This window comes from Heterodontus francisci, chromosome 10, assembly GCF_036365525.1.
Source record: "Heterodontus francisci isolate sHetFra1 chromosome 10, sHetFra1.hap1, whole genome shotgun sequence".
Classification (NCBI taxonomy): Eukaryota; Metazoa; Chordata; class Chondrichthyes; order Heterodontiformes; family Heterodontidae; genus Heterodontus; species Heterodontus francisci.
In genome coordinates, this window is record NC_090380.1 from 26,874,365 (window position 1) to 26,900,536 (window position 26,172).

Here is a 26,172-nt window from a genome sequence, read left to right on the forward strand (position 1 = left end):
GAAACACAATGGACCAAATCACATTTTTCTCTGCTATTGACCTTTGGTCCAATCACAAGGTCATAGAAATGCTATATGTCAAGACCCACTCCTTTGTTTTCAGCACTGAGCCTCATTAACACAGTTTGTTTTTGTTGAAAGTATACCTGGATGCATTCATTCCTTATTTCAGTTTGAACAATTAATTATTCTTCAACAGCATTTAGCTCATAATTGCAGTTTATTTGGGAATCTTGAACTGTGCTGCTTAACAGTTGTCAAATCCTTAGTTTTTAGGAAGCATTTAGTTCCTGATCGCTAATCACAGAGTGACATTATGGCTATTCATGGATCAGTCCTGCAGGTCTCCCAATTGAAAGTGTGGCCATGAGTAGAGCAGCACTGGGGTTTTGAGGAGAAAATTTGATTTAAAAAATATTGAATTCTTTGTTTCAAGATTAGCAAATGAAAATGGACATTCAAAGTTTAATAATAAAACAAGAAATGCTGGAACCACTCAGCAGGTCTGGCAGTATCTGTGGAAAGAGAAACAGAGTTAACGTTTCGGGTCAGTGACCCTTCTTCGGAACTGGTTCAAAGTTTAATTGTGTTTCAGAGTTTGTCATTCCTATTATGGAACTTCATTATACTTTTTAAATAGCTGTGTAAAATAAGTTTGTCCTTCCTCTTTGACACAGGGTCTTAAATTTCTTCATGGGCCCATTATCTGAGGCAGGTTTGCTTAAGTAATTGTTGCACATAGAAGGTTGCTACATGAATATCTCTATTGCTTGTTGAAGAGATTCATCTGGTTATCTGTCTTCACAGTGCTTTAAAATATTTTTTCCTCTTGCAGAATATTTGAAGGCTTTCATTTTGCTCAACAAAGCAGGAATCCAGGACTCCTCGCTTTCATTTGATATACCAGGTAGAAGATAAGCACAAACGCCCTTCATTCTCTTATACTTCATTGGAGTTAAATTGAGGGCCGCAGTAAAGGTCCATTATCATGTTGCAAGAGCAGGGGGCACTATGATTATCGGAGCATTTCATTTTAGATTTCCAGCATTTTATAGTTTTTATGTTTATGCTAAATAACTTTGCGGGGAAATGTACATCCCAAATACCCCCTGTATAAGTGTGTGTCTAAGAAAGAGACTTGCATTTATATAGTGCCTCTCACAATCTCAGGACAATTTGCAAAGTTCTGTTCAAGGCACTTTACAGGCAATGAAGTACTTTTTGAAGTGTAGTCACTGTTGTGATGCAGGAAATATGTAAGCCAATTTGCACACAATGTTCCACAAACAGCAGTAGTATAAATGACTCAATAATCTGTCTTTATAGTGATATTGGTTGAGGGCTAAACATTGGTCAGGAAACTGGGGAGAACATCCCTGCTTTTCATCAAAACTGTGCTTGAGGATCTTTTACATTCACCTGAGAGGGCAGATGGGTTTACCATCTCATCCAAAAGACAACCCCTCTTTCGGTGCAGCACTCCCTCAATTCTATACTGTAGTGTCAGCCTAGATTATATGCTGAAGAGTGAGATTTTTGAACCCACAAACTTCTGATTCACTAAGCCAAGGTGAATAACCTCTACATGTGTGTGCATGCATATACATATGCACAAATATGAAACAGTAAAATGTAAAACCTCTAAGTTAGACTAATTTAAAATGCCTCTTGTTAACATGAAAGTAAGTCTCTTGGCTGTAAGATCCAAAAGATGTTTCACAAATTCCTTTCAACTGTACACTAATCTTAAATTTATGGCTTAATATCCCTAATTATATGCCTTTTATGTACGTAGAAAATGAAGAAAGATTTCAGCATGGCAATGAAGAGGAGATTTCAGACAAGGTCATGATTCCTCAAGAAATGGAAGCACAATCAGTATCAAACAGTTCCCTGTTTCAGTAAGGATGCAGTATTCATTTCAAATGTCATGACTTCACTTTTTTGAGTCATTACTTTGTGACTGATCCTCTCCTTGGTTCAGATTTATTTGTGTGATATATTCTGCTGTTAGAAATTAGGAGAATAGTTGAAAAACTTGTAGTTCTTCCCCTTTCATTCTGTTATTCTGGTCTTGCTTCTTAGATTTGATTTTCTTTTCCTGCATAACTTCAGAGTACATGGGATGTACTGATTCAAAGCCTAACACCAATATTTCAATATTGTATATCTTGTTTTCAATTTTTTTTATCTTTCAACTTCTATGGATTTTCTTTCTACATTTTTTTGTCAAGGAACTCGCATCTGCCCCATGGCATTGAGTTGAATAATATGTAGTTTCCTACCGAGAGGCTCATTATATATGTAATGCATAAATCATTATTCTGATAAAATAGAGTTGTGTTTGAGCGAGCTTGGTCCTTTATGACCACACAGTCTTAATTGTTCTAAATAGGCATATGCAGTAGTCAGTCACAGATTCGTCAGGATAAGCTGAGGGAACTTTGCAGATTGGCTGTTTCTTGTGAATTCCTGACGGCTGGTCAGAAAATAACAGTATAAAATTGACTTTTATTCCTCTTCAATATACTTTTGACATTATGGAGTGTGATGGATGCACCCCAATCAGATTAAAAACAGGGAGGGAAAAATTGATTACTGCACTTCCTGACTGAAAATCAGGTGGGAGATTTTATTCTTAACAAAATAAAAGATAAATCTGAGCAAAATCTGTTCCATGCTTTCTAACTTAGTCTTTTTTATATGGTGTATTTAGAATTTTTTTCTTCTAATTTAATGTTGGTTGTATAAAGATAATTACATCCACTCCAGTGTAGTTAAGGGACTAGAACTGAAGTGACCACTTCAGTTATCAGACTCACTGTCCTAATACAGCAGAGGGGCTGTGGGTGGGGAGCAGGGATGCAGCTGATTGTAGAGTGCTCGAGTTTGAGGAAGACCTGGAGACAGAATAGGAATGAGGGGCGGGTGTTCAAAATGGCGGTGATCCTGCCTGTGAGGTTAGTGACTGCGCCACCGCAATTACGTGGCAGGTGGTCATTTTGCAGAATGGAGGCGGCCATCCCCCCAGTCACGTGGTGGGGGAAGCAATGGAGATGGCATAACCTGATGTTGGAGCAGGTGCTGACGCCATCTTTAAAAGGCCACCAGCCCTGCATTTAGTCTTCCGAGCATTGAGAAGCAGCCTAGTAAATGAACGCATCAGTGGTTTGCAATACATTTATCACTCAGCAAGCAGCGTTTCTCCCCCACCCCTGCCTGGGCATTATTCTGGTCATGTCAGAGCAAGAGCGGCCCCTCCCCCTCCCTTCAAACACAAGCCCTTTGCAGAGTTTTCCCCTCCATTCAAACACAAGCTCCTTGCAGAGCTCCCACCCCCCAATTCACACACAGGCTCCTTACAGACACACATAGCGGCAGTGGCCACTGCAAAGCCCATTTACCATTTTTTTTTAAAACACACTCCGGAATGTTTTTTTTCCATTTCACCGCACTGAGAACTCTTGTCTCAGCGGCACCAGTTTTGAAAGTAGAGAAACTGAAGGCACGTGAGTACCACACATCACAAACAAAACTGAGAACCCTTTGCTGGATCGCGGGGAATGAGATTCAAATTTATTTAAAGCAGTATTTATAACATTTACATTATGATGCAGTCGCATTGGGGCGTCAGTGCCACCACGGTACCTCCCTACCTCTGACAAAATCGCCAAACAGCATTACGGCGCCAGGTTCCATGGCAGATGGCTCTGCAATGATGCTGCTGCCCCCCACACCAGCAAACCCACCTCCAACAATAGAACAAAATTCAGCCCAAGGAATATGCTAGCCACACAGAACAAAAGAACATAAGAAGTAGGAACAGTAGACCTTACAGCCCTTTGAGTCTGTTCCACCATTCAATATGATCCTTGCTGATAGCTGATCCTTGGCCTCAACTCCACTTTCCCGCCCGCTCCCCAAATCCCCTTGATTCCCTGAGACACCAAAAATCTATCACAGCCTTAAATATTTTCAACAATGGAGCATCCACAACCCTTTGGGGTAGAGAATTCCAAATATTCACAACCCTTTAAGTGAAGAAATTTATCCTCATCTCAGTCCTAAATGATTGGCCACTTATTCTGAGACTCTGCCCCTGTGTTCTAGATTCCTCAGCCAGGGAAACAACCTCTCGGTGTCTACCCTATCAAGCCACTTCAGAATCTTGTGTCTTTCAATGAGATCACCTCTCATTCTTCTGCTGTCAGCTGCGGCTCAATTGGTAGCACACTCGCCTCTGAGCCACAAGGTTCCGGGTTCAAGTCCCAATCCAGGGCTTCAGCACAAAAATCAAAGATGTCACTCTGAGGGCAAGACTGAGGGAGTGCTGCACTGTTGGAGGTGCAGTCTTACGGATGAGATGTTAAACAGAGGCCCCGTCTGCTTGCTCGGGTGGATGTAAAAGATTCCATGGCACTATTGCGAAGAAGAGCAGGAGAGTTGTCCTGGCCAATATTTATCCCTCAATCAACATCAAAAGAAAACAGATTATCTGGTAATAATCACATTGCTGTTTGTGGGAGTTTGCTGTGCGCATAGTGGCTGCTGCATTTGCTACATTAAAATGTGACTACACTTCAAAAAGTACTTCATTGGCTGTAAAGTGCTTTGAGACGTCAGGTGGTCGTAAAAAGCACTATATAAATGCAAGTCTTTTTTTAAACTCTAGAGAGTTTAGACCCAATTTACTCAGCCTGTCATCATAGGACAACTATCTTATCCCAAGAACTAATCTAGTAAATTTCACTGTAGCGCCTTCAATGCAAGAATATCCATCCTTAAATATGGAGACCAAAACTGCACAGTATTCCAGGTGTGGTCTCACCAAAGCCCTGTGCAGTTGTAGCAAGACTTCCTTATTCTTGTACTCCAATCCCCTTGCAACATGCGATTTCCCTTCCTAATTGCTTGCTGTACCTGCATGCTAACTTTGTGTTCCTTGTACACGTGCATCCAAGTACTTCTGAACATTGCTTACAAATTTCATATTCTGCTTTTCTATTCTTACTACCAAGTGAATAACCTCACACTTCTCCACATTGTACTACATCTTCCACCTTGTTGCCCACTCACTTAACCTGTCTATATCTCTGCAGCCTCTTTATGTCCTCCTCACAGCTTGCATTCCCACCTAGCTTTGTACTGTCAGCAAACTTAAACGCATTACTCTTGGTCTTTTCGTTTAGGTTATTAATACAGATTGTAAATAGATGAGGCCCTAGCACTGATCCTTGTGGCACTCCACTAGTTGAAGCCGGCCAACTTGAAAATGCCCCATTTATCCCTACTCTCTGCTTCCTGTCCGTTAACCAATCCTCTATCCATGCTAATATATTACCCCCAACTCTATGAGCCCTTATTTTGTGTGGCACTTTATCGAATGCCTTTTGGAATAGAGGCCTGCTTTAGGTTGGGATAAAGAACCCGACCCGAACCACAGCGGACCCGAGCCCGACCTAGCCCGAGTCCCTCCGATTTTGCCCCGCGCCCGGCCCGACCCGACCCAAACCCGCCACTACTCGACCCAACCCGAGCCCAACCCGACAATCCGTTTATTTACCTTCCTACTGGGAAGCTCCAGGAAGCTGCAGCGCATGCGCAATGATATCATAGTGACGTCACTTGCTCGCTGCGCAGACTCAGTTTCGTCCCGGACTCCCAGCTTAGGTACGTTTTTTTTTTTTTTTTTTTAATTTTCTAATACTTACCGGCAGACCACTTGCCATGTGTGTCCGACCCGACCCGAACCTGACACATGTCGTTGGGCCCCGTCGGGTTCGGGTCAGGTAGCAGGCCTCTATTTTGGAAATCTAAGTATACTGCATCCAATGGCTCCCCTTTATCAACCCTACTAGTTACATCCTCAAAGAACTAATATATTTGTCAAACATGATTTCCCTTTTGTAAAACCATATTAACTTTGTCTGCTCATACTATACTTCTCTAAGTGCATTGTTAAGACTGCCTTAATAATAGATTCCACCATTTACCTGACGGCTGATGTCAAAGCTAACCGGCCTATAGTTCCCTGTTTTCATTCTCCCTCCTTTCTTGAATAGCAGTATTACATCTGCTAATTTCCAATCCACGAGGACCGTTTTAGAATCTAGGGAATTTTGGAAAAACTTAACCAATGCATCCACCATCTCTGCAGCTCTTTTTGAACCCTAGGATGTAGGCAATCAGGTCCTGGGGATTTTCAGATTTTAGTCCCTTAAGTTTCTCCAATACTTTTACTCTGCTTATATAAGTTACCTTAAATTCCTCACTCTCATTAGCCTCTTGCTTACCCTCTATTTCTGGTGTGTAATTTGTGTCTTTTATTGTGAAGGCAGACACAAAATACTTGTTCAATGTCTGTGCTATTTCTGCGTTCCCTATGATTTCTCCTGTCTCTGTCTCTAAGGGACCAATGTTTACTTTAGCTATTCTCCTTTTTATATACTTGTAAAAGCTCTTACAATCTGTTTTTATATTCTTAGCCAGTTTACACACTCTATTTTTTTTAACCTTTTTATCAACCTTTTGGTGGCCCTTTGCTGGTATCTAAAACACTGCCTATCCTCAGGCTTACTACTATTCTCTGTCTCATTATAAGCCTCTTCTTCTAATCTAATATCCTCAACATCTTCATTAAGCTACGGACAGATTTTTCTTGAGTTTTTGTTTTTTATTGGGCTTAATTCTGTTGAACATTTTGTTGTGATCATCTGGTTCATGGTTTGTATTAATATTTTAGAGATCACTTTTAGTTTTGAGGAATGAAATGTGTAGCTGTAAGAATTCTGCTCAAGATTAAAGGTCAAAGATCTCTCCATGAATGCTTACAGAGACAGGGTTAGCGAGGTGAGAGCCACAAAACAGCAGGTGGACTCATTTAGTTGGGAGTTGGAACCAGGAAGTCTGGAAGAGATTTTTCTGTTATTGTTGGCAATATCAATTATTCATGTGGGCATCAGGAATCAGAGATATTTTGGGAGTTGGAGGTTATTAGCTTAAATTGCTGCCTGGGACATCCTACGTATACCGCATTGCTATGGAGCTAGATGATGCAGGGAGACGCCTTTTGGGTCAGGTGTTTTTCGATGTGCTTGCTGACAGACAGGCAGCTGGTCCACGAGAAGGCATTTGGCTTTGGGAGCTGCTGGACTCAGGAGCAGAGTGGCCATCAGGAATTAGGAGTGTTTCTGTTTTGAGTAAGATCCATGCTCAAGCTGGGAAGTCCAGATTCGTGAAGTGTTGAAAAGAACTGAAGGGTTACCCAGCCGAAGCTAGAGGGAGAATCCCCAGGAGATCTCGTACCTTGGAAGACAGCTGAGAAATTAATGAAAATTGAAGTCAATTCCAAGGAGCTGTGGTACACTTTGGATTGGTGGCAGGAGAAGTGAACAAACTGCCAAGATCCTGTAAAGTATGGGGAACCCTTGGGGTGAAAGTAAAAGTCAAATGGGGGGTTTTTATTGAGATTTTGTTTTATCCTTTCATGGGTTGTGGGTGTCGCTGGCAAGGCCAGCATTTGTTTCACATCCCTAATTGCCCTTGAGACGGTAGTGGTGAGCTGCCTTCTTGAACTGTAGCAGTCCATCTGGTGCAGGTACACCCACAGCGCTGTTAGGGAAGGAGTTCCAGGATTTTGATCCAGTGCCAATGAAGGAATGTCAATTATATTTGCAAATCAGGATGGTTTGTGACTTGGAGCGGAACTTGCAGGTAGTGGTGTTCCCATGCATCTGCTGTCTTTGTCCTTCTAGATGGAAGAGGTCGCGGGTTTGGAAGGTGCTGTCGACGGAGGCGTGGTGAGTTGCTGCAGTGCATCTTGTATATGGTACACACTGCTGCCACTGTAAGCTGGTGGTGGAGGAAGTGAATGTTTAAGGTCATAGATAGGGTGCCGATCAAGTGGGCTGCTTTGTCTTGGATGGTGTCAAGCTTCCTGAGTGTTGTTGGAGATGACAGGCTTGGGGAGTCAGGAAGTGGGTTACTCACCGCAGAATTCCCTGTCTCTGTCCTGCTCTTGTAGCTACAGTATTTATGTGGCTACTCCAGTTCAGTTTTTTTTGTCAATGGTGTCCCCCAGGATGTTGATAATGGGGGATTCAGCGATGGTACTGCCGTTGAAAGTCAAGGGGAGATTATTAGATTTTCTCTTATTGGAGATTGTCGTAGCCTGGCAGTTGTGTGGCATGAATGTTACTTGCCACTATCAGCCTGATCCTGAACGTTGTCCAGGTCTTGCTGCATTTTGACACAGACTACTTCAGTATCTGAGGAGTCGCGAATGGTGCTGAACATCGTACAATCATGAGCGAGCATCCCCACCTCTGACCTTAAGATGGAGGGAAGGTCATTGATGAAGCAGCTGAAGATGGTTGGGCCTAGGACACTACTCTGAGGAACTCTTGCAGCAATGTCCTGGGGCTGAGATGATTGACCTCCAACAATCATAACCATCTTTCTTTGTGCTAGGTATGACTGCAACCAGTGGAGAGTTTTCCCCTTGATTCCCATTGACTTCAGTTTGGCTAAGTCCCCTTGATGCCATACTTGGTCAAATGCTGCCTTGGTATCCAGGGCAATCACTCTCACATCACCTGTGGAGTTCAGCTCTTTTGTCCATGTTTGGACCAAGGCTGTAAAGCAGTCAGGAGCCGAGTGGCCCTGGCGGAACCCAAACTGAGCAGGTTATTGCTGTTTTTAAGTGGCGCTTGACAGCACTGTCAATGACACCTGCCATCACTTTGCTGATGATCGAGAGTAGACTGATGGGGCAGTAATTGGCCAGATTGGATTTGTCCTGCTTCTTGTGGATATGACATACCTGGGCAATTTTCCACATTGTTGGGTAGTTGCCAGTGTTGTAGCTGCACTGGAACAGCTTGGCTAGGGGCACGGCTAGTTCTAGAGCACAAGTCTTCAGTAGGGCGGCGCAGTGGTTAGCACTGCAACCTCACAGCTCCAAGGACCCAGGTTCGGTTCTGGGTACTGCCTGTGCGGAGTTTGCAAGTTCTCCCTGTGACCGTGTGGGTTTTCGCCGGGTGCTCTGGTTTCCTCCCACAGCCAAAGACTTGCAGGTGATAGGTAAATTGGACATTGTAAATTGCCCCTAGTGTAGGTAGGTGATGGGGGAAATGAGATTACTGTAGAGTTAGTATAAATGGGTGGTTGTTGGTTGGCACAGACTTGGTGGGCCGAAGGGCCTGTTTCAGTGCTGTATCTCTAAATAAAAAAATACTATTGCTGGAATGTTGTCAGGGCCCACAGCCTTTGTCGTATCCAGTGCCTTCAGCCGTTTCTTGATTTCGTGGAGTGAATCGGATTGGCTGAAGACTGGAATCTGTGTTGCTGGGAACCGTAGGAGGAGGCTGAGATGGATCATCCATTTGGCACTTCTGGCTGAAGATGGTTGCTAATGCTTCAGCCTTTTCTTTTGCACCGATCTGCTGGGCTCGTTGAGGATGGGGATATTTGTGGAGCCTGCTCCTCCTGTTAGTTGTTTAATTTCTCACCACCATTTATGACTGGATTTGGCAGGACCGCAGAGCTTTGATCTGATCCATTGTTTGTGGGTTTGCTCAGCTCTGTATATTGCTGCTTCTATTGTTTGACATGCAAGTAGTCCTGTGTTGTGGCTTCGCTGGGTTGACACCTCATTTTTAGAGTTTAAAGTCCTCATGTTGTTCTGTTAAGATTTTAATTTTAAAATATGTGTTTCCAAATTGTAGTGTTAAGTTAGTAGTGTTTTGTTTAGTTTAACTCTTTTAAAGTTTTTTTGTTTACAATGTGAAATCTTTCAGTAATAACTGAGAATTAAACTTTCTCTTTTTAAAACTTAACAGTCCCTGATGGGATCATTACAATTTCCAATTGTTTCTTTAAATGCTTCCCATTGCTTATTTACCACCTACCACCATACCTTTTATTCTGCTTACCCAATCAACCTAAACCAGCTCTCCACTCATACCTATGTAATTGACTTCGTTTAAATTGAAGATTCTTGTTTGGGACTGGAGGATGTCACTTTCAAGCTTAATATGGAATTCAGTTGTATTGTGATCACTTTTTCCCAGTGGATCTTTTGCTGTGAGATTAGTAATTAACCCTGCCTCATTGCACAATACTAGATCTTTGTCTTTTCTTTTTTTTTTCTTTTGGGCCTCCTTATCTCGAGAGACAATGGATACGCGCCTGGAGGTGGTCAGTGGTTTGTGAAGCAGCGCCTGGAGTGGCTATAAAGGCCAATTCTAGAGTGACGGGCTCTTCCACAGGTGCTGCAGAGAAATTTGTTTGTCGGGGCTGTTGCACAGTTGGCTCTCCCCTTGCGCCTCTGTCTTTTTTCCTGCCAACTACTAAGTCTCTTCGACTCGCCACATTTTAGCCCTGTCTTTATGGCTGCCCGCCAGCTCTGGCGAACGCTGGCAACTGACTCCCACGACTTGTGATCAATGTCACAGGATTTCATGTCGCGTTTGCAGACGTCTTTAAAGCGGAGACGTGGACGGCCGCTGGGTCTGATACCAGTGGCGAGCTCGCTGTACAATGTGTCTTTGGGGATCCTGCCATCTTCCATGCGGCTCACATGGCCAAGCCATCTCAAGTGCCGCTGACTCAGTAGTGTGTACAAGCTGGGGATGTTGGCCACCTCGAGGACATCTGTGTTGGAGATATGGTCCTGCCACCTGATGCCAAGTATTCTCCGAAGGCAGCGAAGATGGAATGAATTGAGACGTCGCTCTTGGCTGGCATACGTTGTCCAGGCCTCGCTGCCATAGAGCAAGGTACTGAGGACACAGGCCTGATAAACTCGGACTTTTGTGTTCTGTGTCAGTGCGCCATTTTCCCACACTCTCTTGGCCAGTCTGGACATAGCAGTGGAAGCCTTTCCGATGCGCTTGTTGATTTCTGTATCTAGAGACAGGTTACTGGTGATAGTTGAGCCTAGGTAGGTGAACTCTTGAACCACTTCCAGAGCGTGGTTGCCAATATTGATGGATGGAGCATTTCTGACGTCCTGCCCCATGATGTTCGTTTTCTTGAGGCTGATGGTTAGGCCAAATTCATTGCAGGCAGCCGCAAACCTGTCGATGAGACTCTGCAGGCACTCGTCAGTGTGAGATGTTAAAGCAGCATCGTCAGCAAAGAGGAGTTCCCTGATGAGGACTTTCCGTACATTGGTCTTCGCTCTTAGACGGGCAAGGTTGAACAACCTGCCCCCTGATCTTGTGTGGAGGAAAATTCCTTCTTCAGTGGACTTGAACGCATGTGAAAGCAGCAGGGAGAAGAAAATCCCAAAAAGTGTGGGTGCGAGAACACAGCCCTGTTTCACGCCACTCAGGATAGGAAAGGGCTCTGATGAGGAGCCACCATGTTGAATTGTGCCTTTCATATTGTCATGGAATGAGGTGATGATACTTAGTAGTTTTGGTGGGCATCCGATCTTTTCTAGTAGTCTGAAGAGATCACGTCTGCTGACGAGGTCAAAGGCTTTGGTGAGATCAATGAAAGCAATGTAGAGGGGCATCTGTTGTTCATGGCATTTCTCCTGTATCTGACGAAGGGAGAACAGCATGTCAACGGTCGATCTCTCTGCACGAAAGCCACACTGTGCCTCGGGTAGACGCGCTCGGCCAGCTTCTGGAGCCTGTTCAGCGCGACTCGAGCAAAGACTTTCCCCACTATGCTGAGCAGGGAGATTCCACGGTAGTTGTTGCAGTCACCGCGGTCACCTTTGTTTTTATAGAGGGTGATGATATTGGCATCGCACATCTCCTGTGGTACTGCTCCCTCGTCCCAGCACCCGCAATACTAGATCTAAAATAGCTTTATCTCCAGTTGGTTCCACAATGTATTGTTCCAGGAAACTGTTGCAAAAGCATTCTGCAAACAGAAGAGAGATGTGGTCAATATATATATTTATTCACTTATGTAATGCACCTATTGATGTACTCGAGGTGGAGACTGTAGCCACACAAGATTTATCTTCATCTTCAGCTGAAAGATGTGCACAGCCAAATCTTTCTCGACTTGGTAAAGGGAGGAGGGATTTCAGAAAATTGCACAAGCTGACAATTCAGTTTTTTCCTCAAAGCAAGTAAAAATTAGTTGGGATTTGAAAACCCAGAGGATTATCAGTGGAAAAGTTTGCTTTTAACTCTGGTGGCAATTAACCATCATCCATTTTACAATCAATGTTCCCATTCTTCTGGATCACCCCAATGCTCTGAACATAGAATAATGTTTGGTAATCAAAGGTATTGTATAGAATTATGTAGTTTGAAAGTGCAATCTTATGGTGAATGAACAGTTTTAAATATAAAAAGCTTATAAAACAAACTTTGTGTTAATGGGGGATGAATGAGAGCGGATTGCAGAGAGGTGTTTCAAATACTGAGCAGAAGAGGGTAGTTTAATCTGGAGTACCATTTAAAGTTAAAGCATCACTGTAGAACAAGTGATTAGCTACAAGCAAGTACGAGACTGATGTTGGGAAATATTTTTTCACTCAGACTGAATACCATCCAGAATGTTTTTCTGATTGGGTAGGAGATGCAAAACTCGAGTTATTCAAGAGACATTCGGATGCTGTGGTACAGGGACTGTCAGTTTGCTGAAGGGCTAAAGGAGAGAAATAAGGAAGGCTTGCATTCATACACCAGACCTCAGGACCTCCCAAAGTGCTTTACAGTCAATTAAATCATTTTGAAATGTGGTCACTGTTGTAATGTAGGAAGTGCAGCAGCTAATTTTCATACAGCACGGTCTCACAGATAGCAAAGTGATAATGACCAGACAATGTGTTGTTTAGTAATGTTGGTTGAGGGATAAATATTGAGCAGTACAGTCTCTGAAGTGGGACATGAACACGCACCTTCTGACTCTGATGAAAGAGTGTTTCTACTGAGCCATGGCTAACATCAAATGAGCTGAATGGCCTCCACCATATGATCTTTCTTCCAATTCTCAGCATTAACAGTTTTCACTTTGGTTACTAACAATTGACACAAAAAGATTACAACTCCCTTTACGTATTCATCAGTTCTCTTTTCTAAAGTTCATGAGGGCAAAACATTTTAATTTCTAAAACTACAACTGAAAGAACAGAGGTAAAACAGCAGCGAGTTTATGATTGAGATTGGTATTGGAAAAACTGTCTAATGTGATGAGTGATACTGCATAGAAAGATGCACAGGTTCAAAAAGAGAAAGGTTGGCTTCAGTATACATGCACTCACAACTAATTTCATTAACGTATATAAACCTTCTTTTGAATGTCTATTTTGTATTAAACAAACATGTCTATCTATACTACTATAGGCAGTAAAATTGTACATCTGCATGCACTTGCAGTCAACTTTTTTATATTTATAATGGAAACTACCAATGTAAGTAGTTCTGATGAAAGGTCACAGACCTGAAACGTTAACTCTGCTCTCTCAGATGCAGATGCAACCAGACCTGTTGAGTATTTCCAGCACTTCCCTGTTTTTACCACCAATGTAAACTTGTCACACTGTAATAACACCCCCTGCCAGTGGTGTCACTGCAGCTCCACTATTGGCAGGAGGGTGCCATTACAGTGTGGCAAGTTTACATAGGTAGTTTTATTATAGATGTGACATATGAATTTACAATATAATTATATAAAAATAAGGACATAATTTTAGAATGCAGTCAGTTCTTGTATTTGCATATATTCCAAACAGCAGCATATTTCTGTGCTTTGACATCTGGAGTCTGCTTTATGTGAACAAATATTCTGATAGAAACATAGAAAATAGGAGCAGGAGTAGACTATTCGGCCCTTTGGGCCAGCTCCACCATTCAAAAAAGATCATGGCTGATCGTCTAATTCAGTACCCTGTTCCCGCTTTCTCCCCATATCCCTTGATCCTTTTGGCATTAAGAAATATATCTATCTCCTTCTTGAATATATTTAATAATTTGGCCTCTACTGCAGAAGGCAGTGGAGAATTCCACAGGTTCACCACCCTCTGAATGTAGAAATTTCTCCTCATCTCGGTTCTAAATGGCATACCCCATACCCTGAGACTGTGACCCCTGGTTCTGGACTCCCCAGCCATCGGGAGCATCCTCCTTGCATCGAACCTGTCTCGTCCTGTTAGAATTTTATAGGTTTCTATGAGATCCCCTCTCATTCTTCTAAACTCTCGTGAATATAGGCCTAGTGGATCCAATCTCTCCTCCTGTCTCAATCCTGCCATCCCAGGAACCAGCCTAGTAAATCTTCTTTGCACTCTCTTGATAGCAAGAATATCCTTCCTCCGATAAGGAGAACAAAACTGCACACAATACTCCAGATGTGGTCTCCCCAAGGCCCTGTATAACTGCAGTAAGACATCCTTGCTCCTGTACTCAAATCCTCTTGCAATGAAGGCCAACATATCATTCGCCTTCCTAACTGCTTGCTGCACCTGAATGCTTGCTTTCAGCAACTGGTGTACAAGGACACCCAGGTCTCATTGAACCTCCCCCTTTCCCAATCTATCACCATTCAGATAATCTGCCTTTCAGTTTTTACAACCAAAGTGGATAACCTCATATTTATCCACGTTAGACAGCATCTGCCATGCATTTGCCCACTCACCCAACTTGTCCAAATCACATTGGAGCCTCTTTGCATCCTCCTCACAGCTCACATTCCCCCCCCAGCTTTGTATTGTCTGCAAACTTGGAAACTGATGACTGAACTGTTCCAAGCTGCTCCACCTGGAGTTTGGTTGCATTCATCGGACTGTGGTATAATTTGTAAATGCTTCATTTATAAACCACCACTTGAAAATTTAATTGTTTAAACAGTCATGTGCACTGAGCACTGTGCAAAGCACAGCAAGTTTCACCATGGCTAGAATTACAGTGTGATTGTTTCCAATGTGATAGGATAATTAAATAGATTTTATTTTATATATAGGCAAACATCTGTGATTAAAAGCCTGGTTCCCTCAGCCACCTGCCCATCCCCTACGGAGGGATTCATCCAGCCGAGTGTTCCTGATCAGGTGACCTACCATCAGCACAAGTGCAGTGGGTTGTGTATCGCAAGAGTGACACCTCCAACCCCTGATCATTTCAAAGGGGAAAATCCATTGAGAATTCCTATACTCTGTCAGTTTCAAAGAAGACATGGAAAATTGCACTGGGACACTGAGGTCTTTGAGCCGCCTCATGTCTCTTACAAAGCTCCTTGTGGGAGAGGATTGCGGAATTTCAAGGAGGTGCGTGATTACATTTTTGAAACACAGTGTGACTTTCTACTATTGGACTTTTTCTCTTTCAACACGTACGTTCAGCTTTCAAGGACAGTTTCTTGCAAGAATCCAGTTATTTACGAAGCTGACATAAGCCATGGTATAGAACCTGTGCCAGTCCCTCTATATAATGCGATTGATGTCTCTACGCCGGAGTATTTTAAATATAGAAAAGCACGGGTGCCGCATGGATATCTTCTTAGCAGTTCAGCAGAGATGTTCCAACAGAAATGCAACTGCACAGATGGCTGCAATGACAAGTTAGTATTTTTTTGTGCAGATTCTCTTGATGGGTAAATGAATATTGAAAGAGTTTCCACAGTTGGGATTACAACTGAGCCCCACCCTGTTCTGCCAGAAATGGCAATCGGAAAGCAAGGCATAAAATAGTGCAGATGGTCTAATTCCAAAATAAAAGCAGAAAATGCTGTTAATACTCAGCAGGTCAGGCAGCATCTGTGGAGAGAGAAGCAGAGTTAACCTTTCAGAACTGATGAAAGATCATCAAACTGAAAGGTTAACTTTCCTCTTTTCGCAGATGCTGCTTGACCAGCTACCTATTTCCAGCTTTTTTTTAAACTTTGTTTCTGCAGCTTTTTCATCAGTATTTTTAATGACTAAATGAGGATCTGAAACATTCATTCAGTTTTCAGGTCAGCAAGAATCCACAAGCAGCAATGAGGTAAATGGTCAGATAATGCATTAGTGATGTTGGTTGAGGAATAAATATTGGCCACGACTCTGGGAGAACTCCCCTGCTTCAAATTGTGCCATGGAATCTTTTACATCCTCCTGAACAAGTTTAACGTCCAGGAAACAGCGCATCTAACAGTGCAACACTCCCTCAGCACTGCACCGCATTGTCAGCTGAGCTTATGGTCAAGTTTTTGGAGTGGGATTTTAACCCACAAACCTCTGACTCGGTCAAGAGATTGTGGACATAGGTAGGCTAACCAGATTTGGGAGATCCCAAGAACATTTCCAGTCAATTAATATCTTCAAACATGTTGATTTTTAAAAATGCTGAGGAGCCCAGAAGGCATTTGATAAAGTCCCTCAGAGACTTCTAGCCAATGTTCAAGGTTCAGAAATTGGCTGAGTGGCAGGAGACTGAAAGTCAAGATAACGGGCAGGTACTCTAATTGGCAAAATGTGACTAGCCTCAACTGTGTTCCGGCCTCAACTATTCATCGTATTTATTAATGCCTTAGCCGATGGGATAGAAGGCCTCATATCCAAATTTGACGATGGTACAAAGATGGACAGTTTTGTAAGCAGTGTAAATGGAAGCATACAGTTATCAAGAGATATTGATAGATTAAATGAATAGGCAAAACTGAATCAAATGCATTTCCATGTCGCCAAATGTGAGGCCCTTCACTTTGAACGTCAAAGGGATAGAACAGGGTATTTTTTAAATGTTGAAAAGCTGGAAACAGTGAAGCTCAGAGATTTGGGGGTTCACATAAATCATTAAAATGTTATGAGCAGGTGGAGAAAATAATCAAAAAGACTAATAGAATGCTGACCTTTATATTTGGAGGACGAGAATACAAGAGAATTCAGCTGTGCAAAACCCTGGTTAGACCACACCTTGAGTACTCTGAGCAGTTCTGGGCGCCACACCTTAGGAGGACATTTTGGCTTGGTGGAGAGTATGGTGTAGATTTACCAGAATGATATCTAGATTAAACTACAAGGAGGGATTGCACAAACTAGAGTTTTATTCCCTGGAATTGAGAAGGTTAAGGGGTGATTTGAACAAAGATTTCAAGATATTAGAGGGAACATCTAGGGTAGATAGAAATAAACTATTTCCGCTGGTTGGGGGGTGGGTGGGGGTTGGTCTAGGACTAGGCAGCATAGTCTAAAAATTTGAGCCAGACCGTTCAGGAGTGAAATTAGGAAACATTTCTACACTCAGAGTGGTAGAAGTTTGGAATTCTCGTCTGCAAATGGCAATTGGTGCTGCATTATTTGACTAAATTTAAAACTGAATTTGATAGATTTTTGTTAACCAAGTATATTAAGGGATTTGGGTGAAGGGTGGATATATGGAGTTAAATTGCAGATCAGCCATGATCTCATTGAATGGTGGAACAGGTTCAAGGGGCTAAATGGCCTACTCCTGTTCCTATATTTCTATGTTTATTCTTGAAATAAAAGTCTAATCTTTTCAATTCTGAACTCCCCAATTTCATGGAGGCCAATAATGATCCTGATGTGCATATCTGCCCCCCTCCTCACCACCCATCACTCCAGGATGTTGTCAGTTGTAAATTGCAACCCTGCTGAAATCTGTTAACTTTGCAAGACTAATCGCAAAAGCAGTTATCTCCTTTTAGAATTATAATTGCTTCTAATGTTATCACCCCCTCCATCGCTCTGAATCTGGCCTTGTGTGCATCCCACCCCCACCCATCACCACACATTGGCTGTGTCTGCGCATATAGCACATATTTCTATAGGGAGCAGTTCTGTAGCTCATAGATATCTGTCGTAGAAAGTCACCTTTATTGCATCATATCTATCCAAACTGCTATACTTGAGAGTGGAAAGCAGAAAGATTTCAGCTGTCACTAGTAAGATGGATGTTTAGATTTCGTGTATCTGTATTAAAATGTGGTATGTTTCTCAGATCTAGGTGTGCCTGCCAGCAACTGACAGCTAGAGTCAACAAAAGATTTAGCAGGGCATCTGGGTACGAATATAAACGACTTCTGCAATATGCACCTTCTGGGTGAGTTCAGCACCAATGGCATTGCTTTCCTTTTTGTGTTCTGTTTATAAGAAAGGTTTAATCTACTATCCACACCCCTACATACAAGGCAGATCTATTTTGGATTGTTTTGTCAAATTAGTTTGGTGTGTAGAACAATTGGTGCAAAATTCTAATTGCATCCATCTTCCTCTAAGGTCATGTTTACACTACAACTTTGGTGTAACTGTGATGCAGTTCTCACTTTGCTCCGGTGGCGAATTTGTAATGTTAATCATAAATGAGTCCCTGAACTGACTGTCTTTGAGAGAAAAAGACAGTACAAGACACCCTAGGGTTATTTTTTTTCATTACACAGGAATTACATATTTTGGTCACTGCTTTGAAGTAAAATTGATGGTGTTCTTTATACTTAATGGCAATGCTAAATGATTTCCGATTCTTACCGCTTGCTGCTGATTGTTGTTTGCGATGATTATTCCCTAATGGCAACTTTTTCTGTATTGGTACAACCAATACAAAAAATGTTTTGAAACATCAGTTGAGTGTATTGGCAGCATTTGCTCTAGAGATGGGTGCCAGCATTAAGTATCTGCCTCACAATATTACATACTAACTGCAAGTTATTGCCGAACGAGATATTTTAAGTAGTGAAATTCATTATTTATTTTCCAGACTTTACGAATGTAATAAATGGTGCAAATGCAATGAAAGAATGTGTGAAAACAGAGTTGTACAGCAAGGCCTTAAAGCTCGACTGCAGTTGTTTAAAACTGAAAAGAAAGGCTGGGGAGTTCGTTGCATGGATGATGTTGATGAAGGAACCTTTGTGTGTTGTTACGCAGGTAAATCTACAACAAAATCTGACTTTTTTTTATCTGCCAAGTTCAGTACTTTATTATCAGGCAGATTTCAAAAGGATTGTGGTTTTTTTAAAAGTTACATACAGAATGATTGATTGCAGATAACTCTGTCCCTGTAGTCACAAAATTTTTCAGATGTCTGGGTTCCAAACCATTGAGGCATTGGATAAAGTCCCTTGTAAGAGACTTCTAGCCAAAGTTCAAGGTCATGAAATTGAAATTAATGGCCTGGTTCAGAAATTGGCTGAGTGGCAGGAGACAGAAAGTCTAAGATAACGGGCAGGTACTCTAATTGGCAAATTGTAACTAGCAGCGTCTGCAAAGATCTGTGTTCCGGCCTCAACTATTCATCGTATTTATTAATGCCTTAGCTGATGAGATAGAAAGCCCCATATCCAAATTTGCCGATGGTACAAAGATACAGTTTTGTAAGCAGTGTAGATGGAAGCGTACAATTATCAAGAGATACTGATAGATTAAGTGAATAAGCAAAGCTGAGTCAAATGGATTTCAATGTAGGCAAATTTGAGGCCCTCCACTTTGAACGTCAAAGGGATAGAACAGGGTACTTTCTAAATGGTGAAAAGCTGGAGACAGCGAAGCTCAAAGACTTGGGGGTTCAGGTATGTAAATCATTAAAATGTCATGAGCACGGTATGTCATGGTGTAAAATTTCTATCACCTTAGCTTTTCAAGCTGACAAGTGGTGCAGCTTGTCTGTAACTTTCTTCTTAAAAATTGTTGGCAGGAATAATATACTTGTGTTATTAATCATCATGTAACTATGTATGATATTCTGGAAGATATGTAGATGCTATGAAAGGGCTTAATCAAAATCTGCAAAAGCTTAGAATTCATTTGCGTGCAGAATTTTATCCGTAATTCTCATCAATACAAATATTGACAGATATAGTTGCTGATTTTTTTTTTAAATGGGTTAGATTTTTAAAAAAATATTTGTCCATGATGGGTTTAAGGAAAAAAGGACTAACTTGCTTTGCATAGTATCTTTCACAATGTCTCAAAGTACTTCAGAGCCACTGAAATGTAGCCACTGTTGTAATGTAGGGAACGTAGCAGCCAATTTGTGCACCACAATGTCCCACAAACAGCATTGAGATGAATGATTCCATAATCTGTTTTATTGATAGTTGAATGATAAATGTTGGCCAAGACATTGGGAGAACTCCCCTGCCCTTACTCGAAATACTGCCTTGGGATCTTTTATGTTCACCTAAGAGGGCAGACAGCCTCTGTTTACTGTCTCGCCTGAAAGATGGAACCTCTGAAAGTGCAATACTCTTTTAAGTACTACATTAAAGTATCAGCCTAGATAATGGCCCAGATTTTATACTCAGACTAACGGTAAGGGTATCAGTGCTCATTGTTATTCTGGAGTAAATCAGACAGCAACATCTGGATCTGCACATGTGCTGTAAAACAAGGAAATCAGAAAGGTGCTGTCAGATTTGCCCTGTTTCTCCAGAAGCTTTGCTACACCTCATTGAAAAACTTGGCATTCAAACACGTGAAAGGCATGAAGTTACTGTATTTACCCACTAAATTGGCCAGAAAAGGTTGAGGCTTAGATAGTCATGGAAAAGGATAGGACTGGTCCTCCGCTTGAAGCCCTAAATTGGGCGAAGGCTAATTTTGATGTCATCAGACAGGGACTCTCAAAAGTTGAATGGGAGAGGCTGTTTACAGGCAAAGGGACGTCTGGCAAGTGGGAGGCATTTAAAAGGGAGATAGGAAGAGTTCAGGGCTGGCATGTTCCTGTTAGCTGAAAGGGCAAGGCTGGCAAGTTTAGGGAACCTTGGTTGACGAGGGATATTGAGGGTCTTGTCAGGACAAAGAAGGAGGCATATGTCAGGTATAAACAGCTGGGATCAAGTGAGTCCCTCGAGGAGTATAGGGGATGTAGGACTACACTTGAGAAGGAAATTAGGAGGGCGAAAAGGGGCCATGAGATTTCCCTGGCAGATAAGATAAAGGAGAATCCTAAAAGATTCTATTAGTATATTAAGAGTAAAAGGGTAGCTAGTGAGAGAGTAGGTCCTCTTAAGGATCAGTGTGGCAATCTGTGTGTGGAGCCACGGGAAATGGGCGAGGTCTTGAATGAATATTTCTCGTCCGTATTTACTGTGGAGAAGGTCATGGAATCTAGGGAGGGAACACTGATATCCTGGAGCATATCGACATTACAAAGGAGGAGGTGTTGGAGGTATTGAAGTCCATTAAGGTGGATAAATCCCCAGGGCCTGACAAAGTGTATCCTAGGATGCTATGGGAAACAGAGAGGAGATTGCTGGGGCCCTGGCAGAGATTTTTGTATCATCGTTAGCCATGGGTGAGGTACCGGAAGAATGGAGGATAGCTAATGTTGTGCCTTTATTTAAGAAGGGCAGTAGGGATAAGCCAGCAAACTACAGGCCGGTGAGCCTTACATCAGTGGTGGGAAAGATATTGGAAGGGATTCTGAGAGATAGGATTTATACGCATTTGGAAAGGCAAGGTCTGATTAGGAATAGTCAGTATGGCTTTGTGCGTGAGAAATCATGTCTCACGAATTTGATTGAGTTTTTCGAGGTGGTGATCAAGAGGATTGACGAGGGCAGGGCGATGGACGTTGTCTACATGCACTTTAGCATGGCCTTTGACAAGGTCCCGCATTGTAGGCTGGTCCAGAAGGTTCGAACACATGGGATCCAGGGTGAGCTAGCAAATTGGATACAAATTGGCTTGGTGATAGGAGGCAGAGGGTGGTAGTGGAGGGTTGTTTTTCAGGTTGGAGGCCGGTGACCAGTGGTGTGCCGCAGGGATCGGTGCTGGGCCCTCTGTTGGTCGTCATATATATTAACGACTTGGATGTGAATGTAGGGGGCATGATTAGTAAGTTTGCAGATGACACCAAAATTGGTTGTATACTGGATAGTGAAGAAGGTTGTCTAAGATTACAACAGGATATAGATCAACTGGGAAAGTGGGCAAGGGATTGGCAAATGGAATTTAACGCAGACAATTGTGAAGTGATGCATTTTGGGAAGTTAAACCAGGGCAGGACATATACAGTGAATGGCAGGACCCTGGGGAGTGTTGTTGAGCAGAGAGACCTTGGGGTGCAAGTACATAGTTCCCTGAAAGTGGCAACACAGGTAGACAGGGTGGTGAAGAAGGTGTATGGCATGCTTGCCTTCATCAGCCGAGGCATTAAGTACAAGAGTTGGGACGTCATGTTACAGTTGTACATAACGTTGGTTAGGCTGCATTTGGAATACTGTGTGCAGTTCTGGTCACCGCACTACAGGAAAAATGTGATTAAGCTAGAGAGGGTGCAGAAAAGATTCACAAGGATGTTGTCTGGTTTGGAGGGCTTGAGTTATAAAGAGAAATTGGATAGGCTGGGTCTGTTTTCCCTTCAGCGAAGGAGGCTGAGGGGGGACATGATGGAGATATATAAAATGATGAGAGGCATAGATAGGGTAGATAGCCAAAGTCTGTTTCCCATGATTGGGGTGAGTAAACCTAGAGGGCATAGATTTAAGGTGAGAGGGAGGAGGTTTAAAGGGGATCAAAGGGGTAAATTTTTCACACAAAGACTAGTGGGTATCTGGAATGAGCTGCCAGAGGAGGTGGTGGAGGCAGGAACTGTAGCAACATTTAAGAGGCATCTGGACAGGTACTTGAATGAGCAAGGAATAGAGGATATGGAATTAATGCAGGCAGATAGGATTAGTACAGATAGGCATTATGGTCGGCATGGATGCGGTGGGCCGAAGGGCCTGTTTCTATGCTGTACGACTCTATGACTTGTGCTTATCCATTCATGTCTAAGTGAATTTTTAATGGCATAATAGGTCTTAATTAATACCAAACAACCTCTCTGGCACTGAAAATTAATTTTTACAAATGTGCAATCTCATTCTTTCAGATTTTAATTATTGTTGGAGATTTTGTTTTAAAAAGTAAAGTACTTCTTTCACTTTTCCATTCTCTCTCTCTCTTTCTCTCTCTCTCTCTCTCTTTTTTTTCTCTTTCAATCCCAAGTTCCCTGCTCTCTCTCTTGATTTTTGTATGTGATTTTACATTGAATATTCTAACGTGCACTTCCTAGATTAGACACTGGCCAGGATTTGCATTACGGGGTCGTGACCCCTGGAACATTTCTTGGTCCCAACTCCATGCAGTGTTAGCATCAATGACGCAACATGATCCTCAAATGGAAAGTCATTAATTGACCTGCGTACAATTCTGGCGCCCATATAGAGGTGCCGGAAGTCTCCTGGAGGTGAGAACAGGTCACTGAGGGCAATTTTAAAGGGCAAACGGCATCCATAACTGGGCTTGGCTTTGCCTTCAGTAATGCAGCACCAGGGATATCAGGGGACCTGTGTGGGCATGGGCACACATCCCCAGGCAGAACCCCGTTTCTCTGATGACTCCCTGGAGGTATTCGTTAATGCAGTGTCACAAAGGAAGCGACCTGGCCTTAGGAAGGAGAAATCCACCAAGTGAGACCAAGAGGGTGTGGATGGAGGTGGCCAAGTCGATTAACAGCTGGGGATCCACGAGAAGGACCTGGGTCCAGTGTAGAAAAAGGTACAATAACCTCCTGCAGTCTGGTATGGTGAGTGGCCAGCAAAATCCGGTTCACTGGGTACCAACTTTCTGAGCACCAGAACGCACCCAAGCTGACCTCACAGAATGTCCATAGTTCTCCCTCACATTGTCAGAGTTAATCAACGGCCGCTGCACTGAGACACAACCACCCTCACATATGGGGGGAGGTCAACCCATGTGTCTGTCATGCTGGAATAGATGAGGGAGGGCAGCCTACTCATAACACTCTCTCTCCTCTCATCCTGCAGGAGAAGAGAGCCCACAATATGCAGGAGATGGCCAGACCGAGAGGTGGAGTGGCCCACCTTCACATTTTGATAGCAGTGCAGGAGGTGGCACTGGCAATCGTCATGGTGCGGTCGAGGCATTTGGTGGGGGATGGCAAAATGGGTGGCCATGAGCAACAGGGTCCTTGGATAGCTCTTTTTTCTTGAGGTGAAGAGCATGGCAAGACTCCTGCCCAATGCATGCTGTGGATCTTATACTGCTGTCATATGAGGGGATGGTTGTGCTGGGGCGCTTGTTGAGTAGGACCACTTCTCAGTAGCATTCTCTTGTGTTACCCACTGGACCAATGGCAGAGCAGCACCAAAGTGGAACTGCTGAATTGGCGGCGCCATCCTTGGTGGGGGCAGGTGGAGGAGGTGAGTCCGCGGAACCTGCACTGTCACATCATACCTTGGCAACTTCCAACAGTGCAGACACACTCTACCTCAGTTGGGCCACTGATTAGCATAGAAAGGGGAGCACTGGGTGAACTTCGCAGCACGCGTGTCCAGGAGGAGGGTGAGGCAGAGTCAGCTGTGGGAAGTTCCCCTTGGAGGACCGAGACAGCGACGCTTTGCTGGGCGAAGATGCTGTCCTCAGGTGTCACAGACCAGGAGGGCCTTCCTCAAGAATCAAAGGCAGATAAATTCCCACGTCTGAGTTTCCTGAGGCTTTGGGGAGCCATAGGAGGACAATGGAGGAGTCCATGAAGCACCTGTGATCGAATCACTGAGTCATGACAGAGCACATGAGCTCTCTGTTGCGAGATTGGGCAACTTCTTGGAGCACCATATAAGGCACCACTCTGAATGGATGTCAGAGCAGCATGTTGATGTGCACAGAAAGAGTGAAACTCTCTGTAGCATTGACTTGCTCAGTGTTGCTGATGCTGCAAAGGTACTCAGAATGGATGCAGCTGTGTCTCAGCCGGTGGCACATCCAGCATCCAAGGGGCACAGGAAAGGGATGAGACAGTCCTAGCAGCAGACAAAGGGGCTACCCCTCAGGGCACCATGTCACCCTTTGGCCCCTCGCCCCCATCCAACTCAGGAGCCATCTGTGTGCCAGGGTCCTGTGGCAGAGGCAGCCCCTACCATGACGCGGTCATGGCAGCCTGTGGAGGATTTCCCACGGGCACCTGCAAGTCAAGGAGGGAAACCATGGGCATCTCAACCAGAGACAGAGAGTAGGGAGCAGTCTGCCTCCATATCATCCTCTACCACAGGGGGAGCACCTTGTAGAAGTGTTAGAGAAAGGAAGGCACCAAGTCGCTGAATTCACTTAATAGGTCACCTGGTTGCTGTTGTCTACATCTGTCTGTTATTTTATTTGCCTCACAATGTAACTTCTTTCTTTCACCACTCTTGACCGGTCTGTTGATGTCTCATCTCATATGAGGACATAGCATTGTGGGGCATGGGGCCCTAAGAATATTCTGAGACTAATGAAAAAATAAAAATAAAATTACATTGTAAAATAAAATCCGCAGAACTCTCTACCAGTGGAGGATGATTCCACATAAATCATAGACAGAAAATTTCAGCCAAATTTTTATAAACCTCATTGTAATACGGCCTAATGATGTTGGAGGAACCTGCCATCTGCATGTTCGTTGCTGCCAATGGGACCTCGCAGTTAAGGATCAGCAGTGAAATAGCTCTCTGTGCTGGAAGGTGAATTTAGGTGTCTTCAGCTGCAAGGGGTTGGGGACGATCAGCTGCCATGCCACTTTGAGGTCTGGGATGGCGTTGACAGGCGCCCTCCTTGCCTGGCCACCTCTTGACCAATCCCTTCATCCTCTGCTTCCTCCTCTTCATTCATCTCCAGGCCTCTGGCCAGTATCTGGTTGTGCAGGGCAGAGCAAGCGGTCACGATACGGGATGCTTTGGCTCAACCAGTCAAGGCAATGGAAATGCATCTTCAAGAGGCCAATGGTCTGTTCATTGCAGGTTCGTGTTAAGAAATGGTTCTGTTTGTAGTGCCTCTCTCCATCTGGGTCTGGGTTTCGAATGGGCATCAGGAGCCACCTCCTTAGGGGATAACCCTTATGCCACAGAAGCCACCCATGCAGTCTGGATGTTGGCCAGAAGTGGTGCGGCACGTGGGATTCTTGCAAGGTGAAGGAGCCATGACAGTTGCTCGGGGATTGGGCGCAGATCTGTCAGAATTCCTTCCTGTGGTTACAAGCCAGCTGAACATTCAATGAGCAGTAGCCCTTTCTGTTGAGGAATCTGACTGGCTGGTCTATCAGTGCCTTGATGGCTACATGGGTGCAATCAATGACCCCCTGGACCTGAGGGGGTGCGGCAAAGCCCAATGCCCTCTGTGCCTGTGTGGCGCATTTTGTCATAGTTGATGTAGTCCCCTGCGCTCTGGAATGTGGCATTCATGACCTGGCTGATGCCTTGATGAGCTGCTGACTGCGAGATGCCACTTAG

At 43.5% G+C, this 26,172-nt stretch overlaps 1 protein-coding gene across 1 annotated transcript in view; it reads left to right on the forward strand.

The window, feature by feature from the left end:
* Positions 1-26,172, forward strand: part of LOC137374157 (uncharacterized) — a 214,612-nt gene that overhangs the window by 43,915 nt on the left and 144,525 nt on the right. Inside the window, exons 12-16 of the mRNA XM_068039937.1 lie at positions 836-907; positions 1,796-1,901; positions 14,929-15,525; positions 17,904-18,005; positions 18,660-18,829. Coding sequence (XP_067896038.1) covers positions 836-907; positions 1,796-1,901; positions 14,929-15,525; positions 17,904-18,005; positions 18,660-18,829 — 1,047 coding nt within the window. The remainder of the gene's footprint in view (positions 1-835; positions 908-1,795; positions 1,902-14,928; positions 15,526-17,903; positions 18,006-18,659; positions 18,830-26,172) is intronic.